The 14326-nt window shown below is 45.3% G+C and overlaps 1 protein-coding gene across 1 annotated transcript; it reads right to left on the reverse strand.

Moving 5' to 3' along the window:
* Window positions 1-1031: 1031 nt before the first annotated feature.
* Window positions 1032-7996, reverse strand: IAH1 (isoamyl acetate hydrolyzing esterase 1 (putative)). The gene is made up of 6 exons (XM_083378947.1): window positions 7868-7996; window positions 4857-4909; window positions 3531-3679; window positions 2742-2903; window positions 1866-1987; window positions 1032-1273 (listed from the first exon to the last, which is right to left on the reverse strand). Exons 1-6 carry the CDS (start codon window positions 7946-7948, stop codon window positions 1082-1084), a joined length of 759 nt encoding a protein of 252 aa, XP_083235073.1. The 5' UTR covers window positions 7949-7996; the 3' UTR covers window positions 1032-1081.
* Between the last annotated feature and the right edge of the window lie 6330 nt (window positions 7997-14326).

Raw genomic sequence — 14326 nt, forward strand, 5'->3', positions numbered from 1 at the left:
TTGTCTCAGTCAGAATCATGTATGACCACCCACATTCTCAAGATCTGGTCCAGCTTGATTCAGAATTATAGTCTTGGATTACGATTATTATCTATATTGTTTGCATTAACTATTGCCCCTCATTCTTTTAACCTGTTATTTTAATCCCTGTGCCACATGGCACAATTATCTCCAATACAGAATCCTGACTGCTAATGTCCATTACCGAAATCATTAACATTTGCCAACCTATCTAAATAAACTACTTGACCGCTGACTGTATGCATGATGGTGGGTAATTTAACCGATTTGATATTGCCAGAGGAGAAAGATTTCCTAGGGCAAGAGTGAAGTCATCTAAAAGTGGATGTCAATCCCTGAATGTCAACTCTAGGGTTGAGGATATCAAATGTAGCCTTTTTTTTTCTCTTTTGCATTTCAGAAAATCCAGAGGGTATGGCCAGCATTACCCCATTAAGATCCCTCCTGAAATAGTCTTAACCCTTAAGGCAGAGGTCCCCAAACCTTTGGGCACCAGGGACCGGTTCTGTGGAAAGAGGTTTTTCCATGGACCGGATGGTGTGTGGTTTTGTGTGCTGCCTGCATCCCACAGATGGGGCTTTGCTTTTTTGGGTGGACCAGTTGCTTGCATGCCGTGGCCCAGTACTGATCCACGGACTTGGGGTTGGGAACCCCTGCCTTAAGCCAATAGTCTTTTGGAGTGCAGCCCCCCAACATGCTATCAAAACCCTGATGATCCTTCCAACCAACCCAAGTTAGACACCCAGCCCTCTTCTGAGTCTGAAGTATAAAGTTATATAGCAATGTAGGATTGTCTGATCCATCAAGGCTTGTTTTCTGCTTCTTGCTTGTGGTGACAATGTTCTTCTGCATACAATTTTTAACAGGTAAATTGCCCTACCTATGCCAGTACCTAATAGCATAATTAGGAAACTCAGCAATTATGCATGAATATTTATAGAGGCCTAATAATTGGGAATGCAAGTTCGTATCAGAACGCTCTTTAAGAATTGAAATCACTGATTGTGGAAGAAAAGGAAATTTTATTTTGTCTCAACAAAACTTATGGAAGTTGTTCTTTTTATGACTTCTTAGCAGTGGGGATGCCCAGGAGACTAGCTTCAGGGTAGAGAGGATCTACATCACGCCAGTAGGGAAGCAACTGAGGAAGGGTTGACAGTTTCTCTTCTAGGAGTGTCCAAAGCTGGTTTGCTAGAAAAGTATTTCCTTTTTCTGATAAATGGAGTCCATCTGACAGGTAACAGGAGAAGTCCTAAACCAGAGATTTCATAAAATATAAAATGTTATAAATTGCTCAGATGACTTTACAGAAAGAAACTTAAGCCAAAAAATATAGGTAGTCTTCAACCTATGAGCACAATTGAGCCCACAATTTCTGTTCCTAAGACATTTGTTAAATGAGTTTTGCCCCATTTTACAACCTTTCTTGCCACAGTTTTTAAATAAACCACTGCAGTTGATCAGTTAGTAAGACAGTTAAGTGAATCCTGTTTTCTCCATGACTTTGCTTGTCAGGCTGCAAAAGGCGATCACATGACCCCAGGACTCTGCAACTGTCATAAATGTGAGTCAGTTGCCCAAGCGTCTGAATTTTCATCACATAACCATGGGGATGCTACAGTGGTCATAAGTGTGAAAAACACTCATAAGTCATTCTTTTAATGCAGCTGTAACTTTGAACAGTCACTAAATGAACTTTTGTAAGCCGAGGACTACCTGAATTAATCATTATTCAACTAAACTGCCAGTCTGCAAAATAGAACATGAGCTGACACTGCACCCAGTAAGGAAATTAGCTTCACTTTGCTGCATACACTCTGTAACGACAATCTCAGAAATCATACCTGGTCTCCTTTTTGCATAAGTGTCCACAGGTCAATGACATCGGTGCCACATTCTTCAGCTACTTTAACACAAACCTTTGCATATCTCCCAGTGACAGAATTTCGACGATTTAATTTGTCACCTGTTGAGAATTGGGGGGGGGGGAAAATACATCAAACATAAAAGCTTAGTTCAGGTTTTGCTTTTTGAGTAAAACATGAATCAGAAATGGATCCAGATGATGCAACTCACTACCCTATAGGCTTTAACAGTATACAGTCAGTCCTCATTTAAAAACTGCAATTGCAATGGACAACTTGGTTGTCAAGCTAAGTGGTTGCTTCAGCATTCCCTTGCTTTCTAGACTTGTGAAGGTCATAAATGTGAGGATTGGTCATAAAGTTATTTTTTTCATCACTGTCACAATTGAAAACAGTTTGCTAACCAAATTAGATCTGGTACCCATTTTTCTTTTTCCTAGCAAGAGCTATGAGAACAGACAAGACTGAGTGTAAGTATATGCATAGTGTAGAACCACTGTTGGGTACAAAGAATCCTGCTGACCACAATATCCCACGCAGTAAAGTTTAGAAGCTGCCCTTATAGCTTTACTGCAGATGATTTTGAACTACTGCATTTTCTTTTTTTAAAAAAGACCTATTTCCATACAGTTGTATGCTTTGGTTCTAATTTTAAGATGGGAATAAATAAAACATACCAACAGTCATTTTAGTTTGCAAAAAAAAGAGGCTAAGAGGACAAATTTGGCAGAGCTGATGGAAAAAGGCTAGGCCAAACATTCTATTCCTGGTATCATTTAACTGGGTAAAACATGGAATAAATCATGCAGGGAAATTTGCCAATACTATTCAAATAGGAATAGGAGAATGCCTTACCTTTAGCAACACACTCTTTTTCCCAACTAGCTTCGTGAAGGGGTGGTGGAGTCACTAATATAATGTCCTGTTTGGAAATGTCTACAGAGTTGAGGTAGCATATCATACTTTTCAAATTGTCAGTATACTCCTCCAGTGGAACGTGCTGTCTGGGGTTCTCATCTGTTTAAGGAGACACAGGAATTAATTTTCTGGGTACAACAGCTGTGTGCTCTACCCATGTTGCGCTTCTTTTTCTCAAGCTGGGAAAAGGTAGGACAGAGGAGTTTAAGTAAAACGGGTGGTGATCAACCAAAAAGCCCCAATCTAAATATGTTTTCACAAAGCAAAGAAAGAGGTAATTTGGCTATAAATCAATTACACACAAGGAACACTCTTGTAAAAAAAAGGCACCCAGTTGTTCCTCTTTCCTTGAAAGATGCTCACCCCTCCCAGCATGGACCTTTTGAAGGAAAATATAGTCAACTGCTGGCTCAGCCAGACAGCCTTGGACACCAAGAATGCTGATTCAGCAGCCTGGGAAACAATGAAACATCATCTCAGTAATACACATTCTAAGAGCCTTTGTTGAAATTCAAGCAAGCCATTGTCTTCCCCCATTGCCTCAACATTATAATGCACTAACATGCATTTTTGCCATAACCCAACAAGTGGTTGGCTGTGCAGATTAAACATATCTGGAACAATGGGTGAAGGCTTTAAAATATTTGAAGTAACACACTTTTCAACTCCAGCCTAACAAAATTATCACATTAGAAGAGTAGGATCTAGAATCAAAATGTACCATACCCTTTAAAGCGCTGTCGTTTGCTCCAAAGAAGATAGTTACTGCCAGGGTGTTTCCAGGATTATGGTCTTTGTTGATTAATCTTGGAAGAACAATTTTAGCCCACCTGGTGTTGTAGCCAGAGAGTCCACGATTCAAAACATCGCATTTTCTAAAATAAGCGTATTCATAAAATGAGTGTCTCTCTGTGTGTCTCATTATGTAGTAAATCTACATCTTGAAATGGTAAAGATTGGCCAGGGAATTATTAAGTAGTGTATTCCATGTGGGTTATTCAGAATTTTAGTCCCAAAGAATTCACTGATACATACTACCAGTTAAATTGGTTCAGCCCTTAGTGTGAATCTGACCTTTTCTTCCTCTCCTCTCCATAATGCACTATATTCCATGTTGAAAAGAAGCATTTTGTATCTTTCTATCCAGAATTCATACCCATTTTCTTTATTTGTCAAACCTTATTTACAATACAGAACAATCATGATGTTCATGTTTTCAATCAGTTTCCAGGGATTATGCATCATTACAGATTCAAAGAGCCTGAATTACTATAGAGGTCAAGTAGAACATTTAGAAATTGTTTAAAAATTGGTGGGAGAACACAACTGAGGGAAGATGATGTTGAGGAAATGGGAACATACTGTTGCCTAGGCCAGGGTAGGCAACCTTGGCTCTTTTATGACTCGTGGACTTCAACTCCCAGAATTCCTGACCCATCCATGCTGAGGGAAAAGGGAGAGGTTTCCAAGCTGAGCCATGCTGGCTCAGGAATTCTGGGAGTTGAAGTCCACGAGTCATAAAAGAGCCAAGGTTGCCTACCCCTGGCCTAGGCAAATGGGGAAGGAACATTGTTTAAATTCAGAGGAATGGGATCCCATTCAGACATGGCTTAGGCAGACCCCTCCCTAATTCATTGAACTAAGAAGGTAAGAAGGTATAGCACAACCACATCTGCACAATTCTGTTATTCTAGCAATCTCATTCAAAGTGGATTTTGCATTGCCATGCAGTTGATTTCCTGGTCTGATCTACCTGGTGGGGCTGGCAACTCATCAACAACAAAGTGGGATGCCAAAGGAGCCCCCAAAGAAAGTTAGATTAATAACAACAGCAGAAAAAAGCAAGGAGTCTACCGTTTTACAGTCACAGAAATATTAATTTCACTGGTTCCTTAGTGATCTCTTATGATTTCCTGTGTGTCAGATGAGAACAGCATCAAGAATGCAGAGAGAGAAGTATCATTTTAATATTCTGGCGGTGTGTTCCAATGTGACAAAAGAACTGACAATATGAGAGGTAAAACTAATAAATAAAATGCTAGGATTTCTTACCTAGCTAATCTATTAGCAAGTGTTGCGCCCCATCCCTTATCTTGGAAGGAAAACTAGAAGAAAGACAATTAACAATTTATATAAATGCAGAGATCCCAATCAATGTACTAATCCTTACAGTTCAGCATAGGGTCTCCAACATTATTGTATATTTTAAGTCTCATACACAGTGACCCACTGCAATCAAGTGCAGGAAAGGTCCGGCTTTGCAGACCAGCGGAGGGACGAGAGGGGATGGTTCCATGCGAGTGGCCGGCAATTGTGCTGCTCACACAAATGGAGTGCGCACACACGCTCGCCCACTGCTTGCACAAGTGAGGATGGGTGTGTGCGCTTGCCGGCTGTTTTCGCAGCCTAATTACAATCCCCTCACAGTCACAGCCCACAAGTTGGGGACCTCTGAAATACAGTACCAAATTTAGGGCTATCAGTTCTGACTTGCAAAGTCCCAATCTCTACAGTAGATGGCAGTAAAGAGGCACAAGAAACTCTCTGCTGCCACAAAGGGGTTGTTCAGCATTTGACAGCCCATACCTGGTAGCCCTGCATAATTTCTCTGTTAGTAAAAGCCAATGTACATCAGACAACTTTATGAATTATTACTTTAAAGAGTGACAAATACCTGCAAAGCAGAATAGGGCATTTCACTGATGCACTTTGAAATAGAACTCAAAAACCACCATCTACCAGCCATAATGGATTGCCAGGGTTCCCAATCCAGAATTTAGGAACTACAAAGCCCCATATCTATTCAGGGAACTCAGGAATGCTGGAAGTGATCACCATCATCCTCCATTTGAGCAGGAAGTTTGGCCGCTTCTTTTCCAAGAAATATTATTAGGGATCAACTCTTCAACTTCATTTGAAAGACTGCTGAGTGTGCATGTACGTAATATTCTAGCCTTGCACTGTGTAAGTAATCCTGCACTTATGACTGTTCATTTAAGGACAATTTAAAATTACAACAGTCTTGGAAAAAATGATTTACAACCTGTCCTTGCACTTATGGCCATCGCACCACCCCTAAAGTCATGTGATCACAAATCTGTGACTTTCCCAGCCTGTTTCTTGCAAAGAACAGCAACTGGTGAAGATGGATTGCTTAATGACCATGTTTTATTTAACAACTGCAACGATTTGCTTAATGACTGTGCTAAAAGTGGTTGTAAAATCAGGTCGTTACATGACAACTCACTTTATGACCACACTGAATTACGATGAAATTCTGATCCCAGTTGTGGCTACAATCAAGGACTACCTGTATAAAACATGCAGTCTATTGTATCTGATCAAAAGAGTTGGTTGGGAATCCTTCAGTACCAGGTACTTTTATTTAGACCATTGGAAATAACATGTAGCCAAAATAAGGAGGTTAAAAAATATCTCTGTATATTCAGGTTTTCCACAATCTTGACTACCTACAAATATTTTCCCTGAATGAAAAAGCCATGTGTAAATAAAGTTATTTATGTGTGCAAATGTCAAAGGTGCTATTCTCACAGACCATTATGAAATAGTGGTGGCCCTTATGAGCAACTTCAGTTTAAGGGCAAAACAGACCCACAGGATGGGCTGAAAGTCCCAGCTGGGATCTTGAAGGAAGAGATATTCCTTTACCTTTTCCCTGCATTCTAAGAACTATTTTAAGATGGGTAAAAAATAATACGGTAATCCAGTCTTGAGATTTCAGATTATGCACAACAATCTACTGCTACTGCTACTGCTAAGCTTGTAAGCCGTCCTGAGTCTTCGGAGAAGGGCGGGATATAAATGGAATTAAAATAAAAATAAAATAATCTTGAAAGGCAAGCCACATGTGTGGTCATTTTGACTTTCCCAACTATTTCAGCAAAATTCCTGACACTCCTGACTGTATTTTCAATTTCAGTAATGTAGAGAGGGGAAGCCCATTTCCAAACTTTTCCTCCAAACTCCTTAAATTTGAAGTCAGCTGCACACCATCATCTCCTCTTTCTCAGGTATTTTTAGCTTGGCTCCAAGCCTGGCAACCAGCTGTGATCGCGTTAGACTAGCTAGCAGTTCCAACTGGCAGCCCTGCTCCCCTCGCAGCTCAAACGCCGCTCCTTAAATTGTTGCCTAATAGAAAATCCAGTCCAGCAATCCTCCCTCCAAGCCTCTTTGGGCAGCTCAAAAGAAAACTTCGCCTGATGAATTTCTACCTAAAGAGAGAGGAGTGTGTGTGGGGGGGGGGTAAATTTTAGGTAGAATTTTTTTTCTAAGAGAAATTTTTTTTCTAATTTTTTTCTAATTTTTTTTCTAAGAGAAAAATTCTTAGGTAGAAAAAAATGCTACCTAAGAATTTCTACTTAAGAAGAGATTGGACAGCCACTCGTCTGAAATGGTATAGACTAGACTCTAGTCACTCAAGTGCCCGTCACCAGGGAGACCAGTCGCCGCTGGCGTGCAGGTGCATCCACATAAAAAAAAGTGGAACCGCGCACGTGTATCCACGCACGCGCACATTTTGTTTTATGCGCATGCGCGGATGCACGCGCGCGGCTCCCACTTTTTTTTATGTGTGATGGAACCGGTTCCCAGTGGCTCTTTTGCTTTTTCAGGTTGCCGACCCCTGGACTAGAGCAGGGGTAGGCAACCTTGGCTCTTTTATGACTCGTGGACTTCAACTCCCAGAATTCCTGAGCCAGTAGCTGGCTCAGGAATTCTGGGAGTTGAAGTCCACGAGTCATAAAAGAGCCAAGGTTGCCTACCCCTGGACTAGAGTGCCCTGCTTGAGCAGGGGGGCTGGACCACAAGACCATCAGGGTACCTTCCAGCTCTATTCTGACTAGAATACCTCGGAAGAGATCGAGGCTGCAGGCGACTGGGAGGCAACCGCTGGCGTGGAGGGAGGGGCAGAGAATTGACCGGAAGTAAGAAGAAAAAAGGAGAATAAGTGTGCAAATCAACCGGAGGCGGGGTGGGGGGAGAGGAAAAGGGGCACGGGGGCCTCTGCGTTTGTTTCGGGGCCATGTCCCCCCGCCCCGCGATACCTCAGTAATGGAGTCTCCGAAAAGCACGATCCGGGGCAGCAGAAATAGCCCCCGGGCAGCCGCCGCTTCCGTCAAAGCCATGCTTGCAGTTTTTGCAGTAGCGGCTGCAGGCCGAGCGCCTCCGCTGGGCGTTTGTGTGTGCGCTGTGTGTGTGCTGTGTGAGTGTGCAAAGGGGCGGGGCCGTTGTGCGGGTGGTTGAGGCAGACGCGCTCTTTTTTTCTAAAAACAGACCCGCGGATCTCGCATCGGGGACGCCGAGGAGCTGGAGAGTCTTTCGGGTCTTCCTCGGGCTCTCCGACGACCGAGGCGAAAAGCGATGAAGGAAATAAAAAAAAAAAAAACCAGCCTCGATCTTCAAAGACCGATCGCAGAGACCCGGGATCTGTTTTGCACAATAGCCAGACCTTTTTCCTTCTTTGGGGGCGGGCAGCTTTGCCCTTTTGCAGAGTTGGGACAGATCCAAGACAAAACGGAACCCTTTCTTCCGGGGACCCCAAACTGCCTGATTCAGACAACTAAAAGCGCCTTTTTCAAAGGAGACAAAGAGGACGGTGGGAAATCACAAACTTCATTTTTGCCAAAGACTAGACTAGACTAGAAGGTGGCTCAGTGGGTTAGGACGCTGAGCTTGTCGATCAGAAGGTCGGCAGTTTGGTGGATCAAATCCCGAGTGCCGCGTAGCAGAGTTGAGCGCCTGTTACTCGTCCCAGCTTCTGCCAACCTAGCAGTTCAAAAGCACGTAAAAATGCAAGTAGAAAAATAGGGACCACTCCGTTCCGTGTGCCTTTGGCATCTAGTCATGCCGGCCACATGACCATGGAGACGTCCTCGTACAAGCGCTGGCTCTTCGGCTTTGAAACACGCATGTGCGTGCGGGGGAACCTTTTAGACTAGACTAGAACACGAGGCATCAAAAGGGACAGAAGCAGCCCAATCGAAACGTAAACGTAACACTCAAGTTTACGTGGAAGAATGTCTGTGGGGATTCTCAGTCATCCGGGTCATAGTTGTCTCAAAGGTGCTTTTTTTCATCAAAAGGCAACTGGACTGTTTTTCCTTGAAGAAGAAGAAGAAAACGTTTCGCTTCTCGTTCAAGAATCTTCATCAGTTGTGATGGTGGTGGGGGAAATGGAAGGATTGGCTTTGCAATAGTGGTGAACATCTGTAGCTTGAGTGTAGGATGACGGTGGAGGTTCGTTCTCCAAGCCTGTGGGTTGGTTTCCGGACGTTTCATTACCAGGCTAAGTAATACCTTCAGGGGAATTTAGGAAATGTCAAGAGTTGGTGTTCTGCTTATAAGGGCTTCTGTGGTCAGTAGAGGGGGAGGGCTGGCTGTGCTTACCACCTCCTCAAGGCTGCTGCTGATTGACTCGTAGTCCTTGGCCAAGTTGCTCATGGTGTGCGGAAGGGCAAAATGTGTGGGTTAGAGGGAGGCCCATTACCGGTGAGGAGACCTGGCTTTGTAACCAAAGCATCCTCAGCAATAGGATGGGAGACCACCAGGAGAGGTCAGGAGGAGGAGGGGACAAGGGGATAGCGAAAGTGCACCAGGGCTGCTCGTGGCCAAGTGCTAAGGCAGGATTTCCATCAGATCTTTCCTCCCTCTTATAATCTTCCTTCCTTCTTTCTTTCCTTCTTTTTTCCTTCCCTCTTCCTTCTCTCTTCCTTCTTCTTCCCTCCCCTCTTTCCTTCTTTTTGTTTGTCTTTCCCTTTCTCCTTTCCTGTCCCCTTCTTGGATGATCAAATGCAAAAGGGGAAACATTTCTCAATGCTTCCTTGCCTTGTGACCAAATGCCACTTTTGCTAGTAGTCTGTGGCCACTTAAAAGACCCAGAACAAACCAGGCTCAGTTTATCCCATGCTTGCGTTTAGTGGGGATTGTCCACAGACAACAGTACAGCAAAACTGTCAAAATGGTGGCTGTGATAGTTGATCAGAGCTGCTCTGTTTTTTATGTCCAACAACTTTAGCATTTAGGAACAGAAGTAAGTTAGTTGCTTTTCTAATAATACATAATCCTTAAAAGAGCTCTCCTGCAGGGACCTGCCACAGTCTAATTCAGATTGAAAATATAGTAAAGGAAAATATTTTTCCCCACTCTGCTTTGTCCTGTTTCCCCCACTGGAAATGGCTATTTGCAACACACAAGGAGGGGATACTTCCCTAAGAGTTCACAATTCAAGAATACCGGTGTTAACTTGGATTCCCAATAAAGTCCTGTTTGTGACTTAAGGGAACACATAATTGCTTTCTCCTTTGAGCCCAAGTTTCAATGGACCCAGGATTGAAGCAGAACTGTGTGAAATGGGACATCTCCAAGTTGCCTCTCCCTCCCTTCCTTTCTTTTTTCCTCCCTCTCTTTTTCCCTCCTTCCTTTTTCCCGCCCTCCCTTTTCTCCCTCTGTTTCTTCCTTCCTCCCTTTTTTCCTTCCCTCTCTCCCTCTGTTCCTTCTTCCCTCCTTCCCTCCCTCCCTTTTTCATTCTCATCTCTTTTCTTCCTCTGTGCTCAGGAAGGGGTGATGGGAGGGGGAGAGATTGCCAGCGCTGCCAGTGTTCATGCTGCCGCCGGCCAATTGGTGTACATTCAAAATGACAATAAAGTTATTGTTGGCCAGATATGGATGTCTGCAATGAATTATGGCATCAATTTATTGTCTGTAAATAGACATCTTGCATGTTTCTTCTTTTTTACCTTTTTCTCTCTTTTATAATTTTGTGTACGTTTCACTGGTTTTTGCATTCAGTTAATGATAATTTTTAAAAAAAAAAAACAGTTCAGGAGATCAAATTTGGTGTGGGTTAGGCAGCATTTTTATTGTGAGGTCTCACCATTAATGAATAAGTATCACATTCTGTCCCACAAAGTAGCTAATCAACACAAATCCAGATTGTTGCATAACACACACACACATGTAATTAAGAATCAGTGGGCTGCATGGATTAAATAATGACATCAACTCAGCTTATCATAGGAATGCTTTCCGTTTAAATGCTCGATGCACACATGTTCCCTAAATGTAATAGGTTTTCGGCCATTTATTCTGACCACCAAAAGTTCTGCTGTGGACAGAAAAACGGTAAGAAAAGTACACTTATCATATGATAATGGTCATGCAATATATTACAGTATGTAAACCAACAGCTGAGGCAGAAAATAAAGGGCTGTTGCTAAATTAAGTTTGTCTTGATTTTTTTTTCTCCAAAAGGAATAGGCAAGTACAGTATGGTGGAGCAAGAGCCATACTGTAGTTTACTATGCCAAGCACAGAAATCTCTTCAAATCTCTCCTCTGCGCCATTTTTCCTTCTAAATTGTGCCTAATTCTCCAAAAGCTTCCCTGTTTTCTTCAATGGCACTAATTTTTCTATGGCATTTTTCTTGTTGGCTGATCCTCTGTTTCCACCAAATGCATCTATGGGATTTTGTACTAACATTTTCCCCAATATTGAAAATCATTACAAAATAGAAAAATAAATAAAGCTCTGAGTAGCATCCATTCAGCCCATCAGTTCGCTTTGCTTTTCCTTTTAGGTCATGCTTCACAATGGTGCTGACAGGTAGATGAGCTCACAAAGAAGTAAATAAAACTTTTGGTGGGCTGAAGGAAAGCTCTTGTGGTTGTTGAGTATTGGTGGCTTAGTCAGGTTTTGTTTTTGTTTTATTTCAACAGCTTAGATTTAGTTTACTTTTCATTATTTATTTGCTTATTTATCTTATTTAATATCACTTGTTTAACTGGATTAGTTTACACATAATTATCTTTTTATTTATTTATTATATTTAATATATTTAATTTAGGATTAGTTTAGTTTAGGGTATTAAGGATGGAGACATTCTTATACTATGCAGGGAAACTCCTGTTTGAGGTAAGAGGTCCTCTTTTATTTATCTTTTTATCTATTTATCATATTTAATACATTTATTTACTTTAGGATTAGTTTAGGTTAGGACATTAAGGATGGAGACATTCTTATGCTATGCGGGGAAACTCCCCATCTTAGACCAAGGCAAGTCCAAAGATACAAGAGAATTCCTGGAAGCCTGGCACCCTTGACAAACTGCCCATCAAGAGACACACGGACAGAAACAGAAATGACATACTGTGCAAGAGACAGTCAACAAGCCAAAAAGGGAAGAAAAAGCCCCAAACGCCTCCCCACTAGAAACAACACCTAGATGAGCATAGATTAACACCAAGTTTAACATAAGACCAACAACTGCGGAGCAGCTGTGCGGCGGAATCGGCGCGGATCAGCTGGGCGGCGGAGACGGCGGCAGCGAGGGCAACGGCGTCGGTGACAGCCTCTCCGGCCCCCCTGATTGACCGCTTTACCAGGGGCCTTGACAGCGACGGTAGGGGCGGCGGCGCGACATCCCCGCCCCGCCCCCTGAACCACTGCAGCCGCTTGAGTGGAACCGGCATCTCTGCTCTGCTCGTGAGCGGCGGCCGCCTCCCTGAGGGATTGACATCAAAGAGGCGCCACGGATCAGCTGTACGGCGGCAGCGAGGACAGCGGCGGCGACAGCTTATCCGGGCCCTGGTCGACCGTTTTTCCAAGGGGCCTTTGACAGCGGCGGTAACGGCGGCGGCGTGGCGCCTCCAGCCCGCCCCTGAACCGCTGCACCCGCTACGAGTGGGACCGGCATCCCCGCTCTCCCTCGGCCTCCTTGGCCCCGACCCCCGGTCGACAGCTTTTCCAGGGGCCTCCGACAGCGGCGGTGGCGGCGGGAGATCTCCGGCCCGCACCTGAACCGCTTGCAGCCGTTTCGAGTGGGTGCCGACGTCCCCTCTATGCCTCAGCCGCCTCAATCTTTCCTGGGCGGCGGTGGCATCTCTGTACGGATCTTCATCAAGGAGACGCCGCGGACCAACTGATCAGTGAAGACAGCATCGACGATGACAGCGACGGCGGCTACATTGACAACAACAACATTGACCAACATACCAAAAACCCTCGACGGCAGCACTACTAGACGCGGCGTGGCGTCTCCGGCCCGCACCCTGGGTGCTGACGGTGTCTCCGTGCCGATCTACAACCTAAAGACGCCACGATGCAGCTGACCAGTGGAGATAGCGGCGACTAGACCACCAAGGCCATCATCATCTTGCCTCCACCAGCTCCCAACCCCCTGCCCTCCCTCGCCCCACAGGACATGATGGGCCTGGGTGCAAGCCACGGTGGCAGAGTGGCCTGTCCTTACACCTGCAACCCCATAGAGGTGTGAGCTCTATGGGGTATGCTTCACCCAGAGTGGGTCCTGGACCACCCCCAGAAGCAGAGTCACAACCCATCGTGAGAAGATGGGGCGTGGCCTGCTTCTGGGGTTCACCCAGCCAAGTGGCAGTGGATGGATGACGGTCCAGATACCCACCTACCCAACTCGACCCTCCTTCCAATGCTCCACCCAGGGGACCGCCTTCCCAATGCTTCCCAATGCTCCCTATGCTTCTCCAATATTCAAGCATAGACCTACTCGCCCTCAGGAGTTCCCCCCTCTCCTGGGTTCGCCCTGCCTACAATACATCGAACCTCGATGACGGGCCCGACCATTGGGCCTCTGAGAGATGGCCAGGCAGGGTCAGGGGCCTTCATCACAAGTCCAACAAGAGGCCCCTGGTTAAGTTTCTAGTCAAGTTTTTTGTCGGGTTAGGGAGGGGGGCGGGAAAAGACTATGGTTGCTCGGGGAAGGCAGGCCTTCCAGCTACCATAGCGCAGGCCAGGCCTACGACCACTCGCGATGGTGAAAAATGAGGACCAGTCGCCGACAAAGCCCAGTGGCGAACTGACGAACAGCCTATTCCCAGGATGGTGGGGAACGGCAGAAGGTGCACAAACAGAGGGCCGTATTGTCACCGGGAGTGTCATCTCCGCTCTGTACAAGCGGTGAAACGCTCCGACCCTCTGTACTTCCCCCCAGGACCCGGGAGCGAAGGTGTGCAGCCTCCTATGCTCAGGCTGGTCTACCTAAATGCCAGGTCCGTAGCTAACAAGGCTCACCTCGTTCGTGACCTAGTGGAGAGCGAGCACGCGGACCTGGCTTGCATCACGGAAACCTGGCTGGGCCCAGAGGGTGGTGTCCCTCTGGTTGACCTCTGCCCGCCAGGTTTCCAGGTGCTGCACCAGCCTCGGGCCCATGGGAGGGGCGGGGGAGTGGCAGTTATCATCAGGGAATCCCTTAGCCCGCGAGAGACCACCGTCCCTCAGATAGTCGGGTGTGAGTCTCTCCTTCTGAGATACGGCCCGGGGGCGCAGTTGGGCCTGCTGCTGACGTACCTACCACCTAATCGTGCAGCGGCAGCCCTGCCCAAGCTACTCGATATCCTCTCAGGGTTGGTGGTTGAATTCCCAAAACTCATGGTCTTGGGCGACTTTAACCTACCGTCCCTGGGAGGATCGTCTGAACTGGCTCGGGAGTTCATGGCTTCCATGGCGGCCATGGACCTGTCGCAAATAATTTC

This window comes from Vipera ursinii (genome assembly GCF_947247035.1).
Source record: "Vipera ursinii genome assembly, chromosome: 1".
Taxonomy (NCBI): Eukaryota; Metazoa; Chordata; class Lepidosauria; order Squamata; family Viperidae; genus Vipera; species Vipera ursinii.

What these genes read in the sequence shown, in the direction of transcription:
- IAH1 (XM_083378947.1), bottom strand. Translation starts at nt 7,948, where the DNA reads ATGGCTTTGACGGAAGCGGCGGCTGCCCGGGGGCTATTTCTGCTGCCC. An exon ending in AAACGACAGCGCTTTAAAGG is followed by an intron (nt 2,904 to 3,530) that starts GTATGGTACATT and finishes CTCCTTAAACAG; the next exon opens with ATGAGAACCCCAGACAGCAC. An exon ending in AAAAGAGTGTGTTGCTAAAG is followed by an intron (nt 1,988 to 2,741) that starts GTAAGGCATTCT and finishes AATTCTCAACAG; the next exon opens with GTGACAAATTAAATCGTCGA.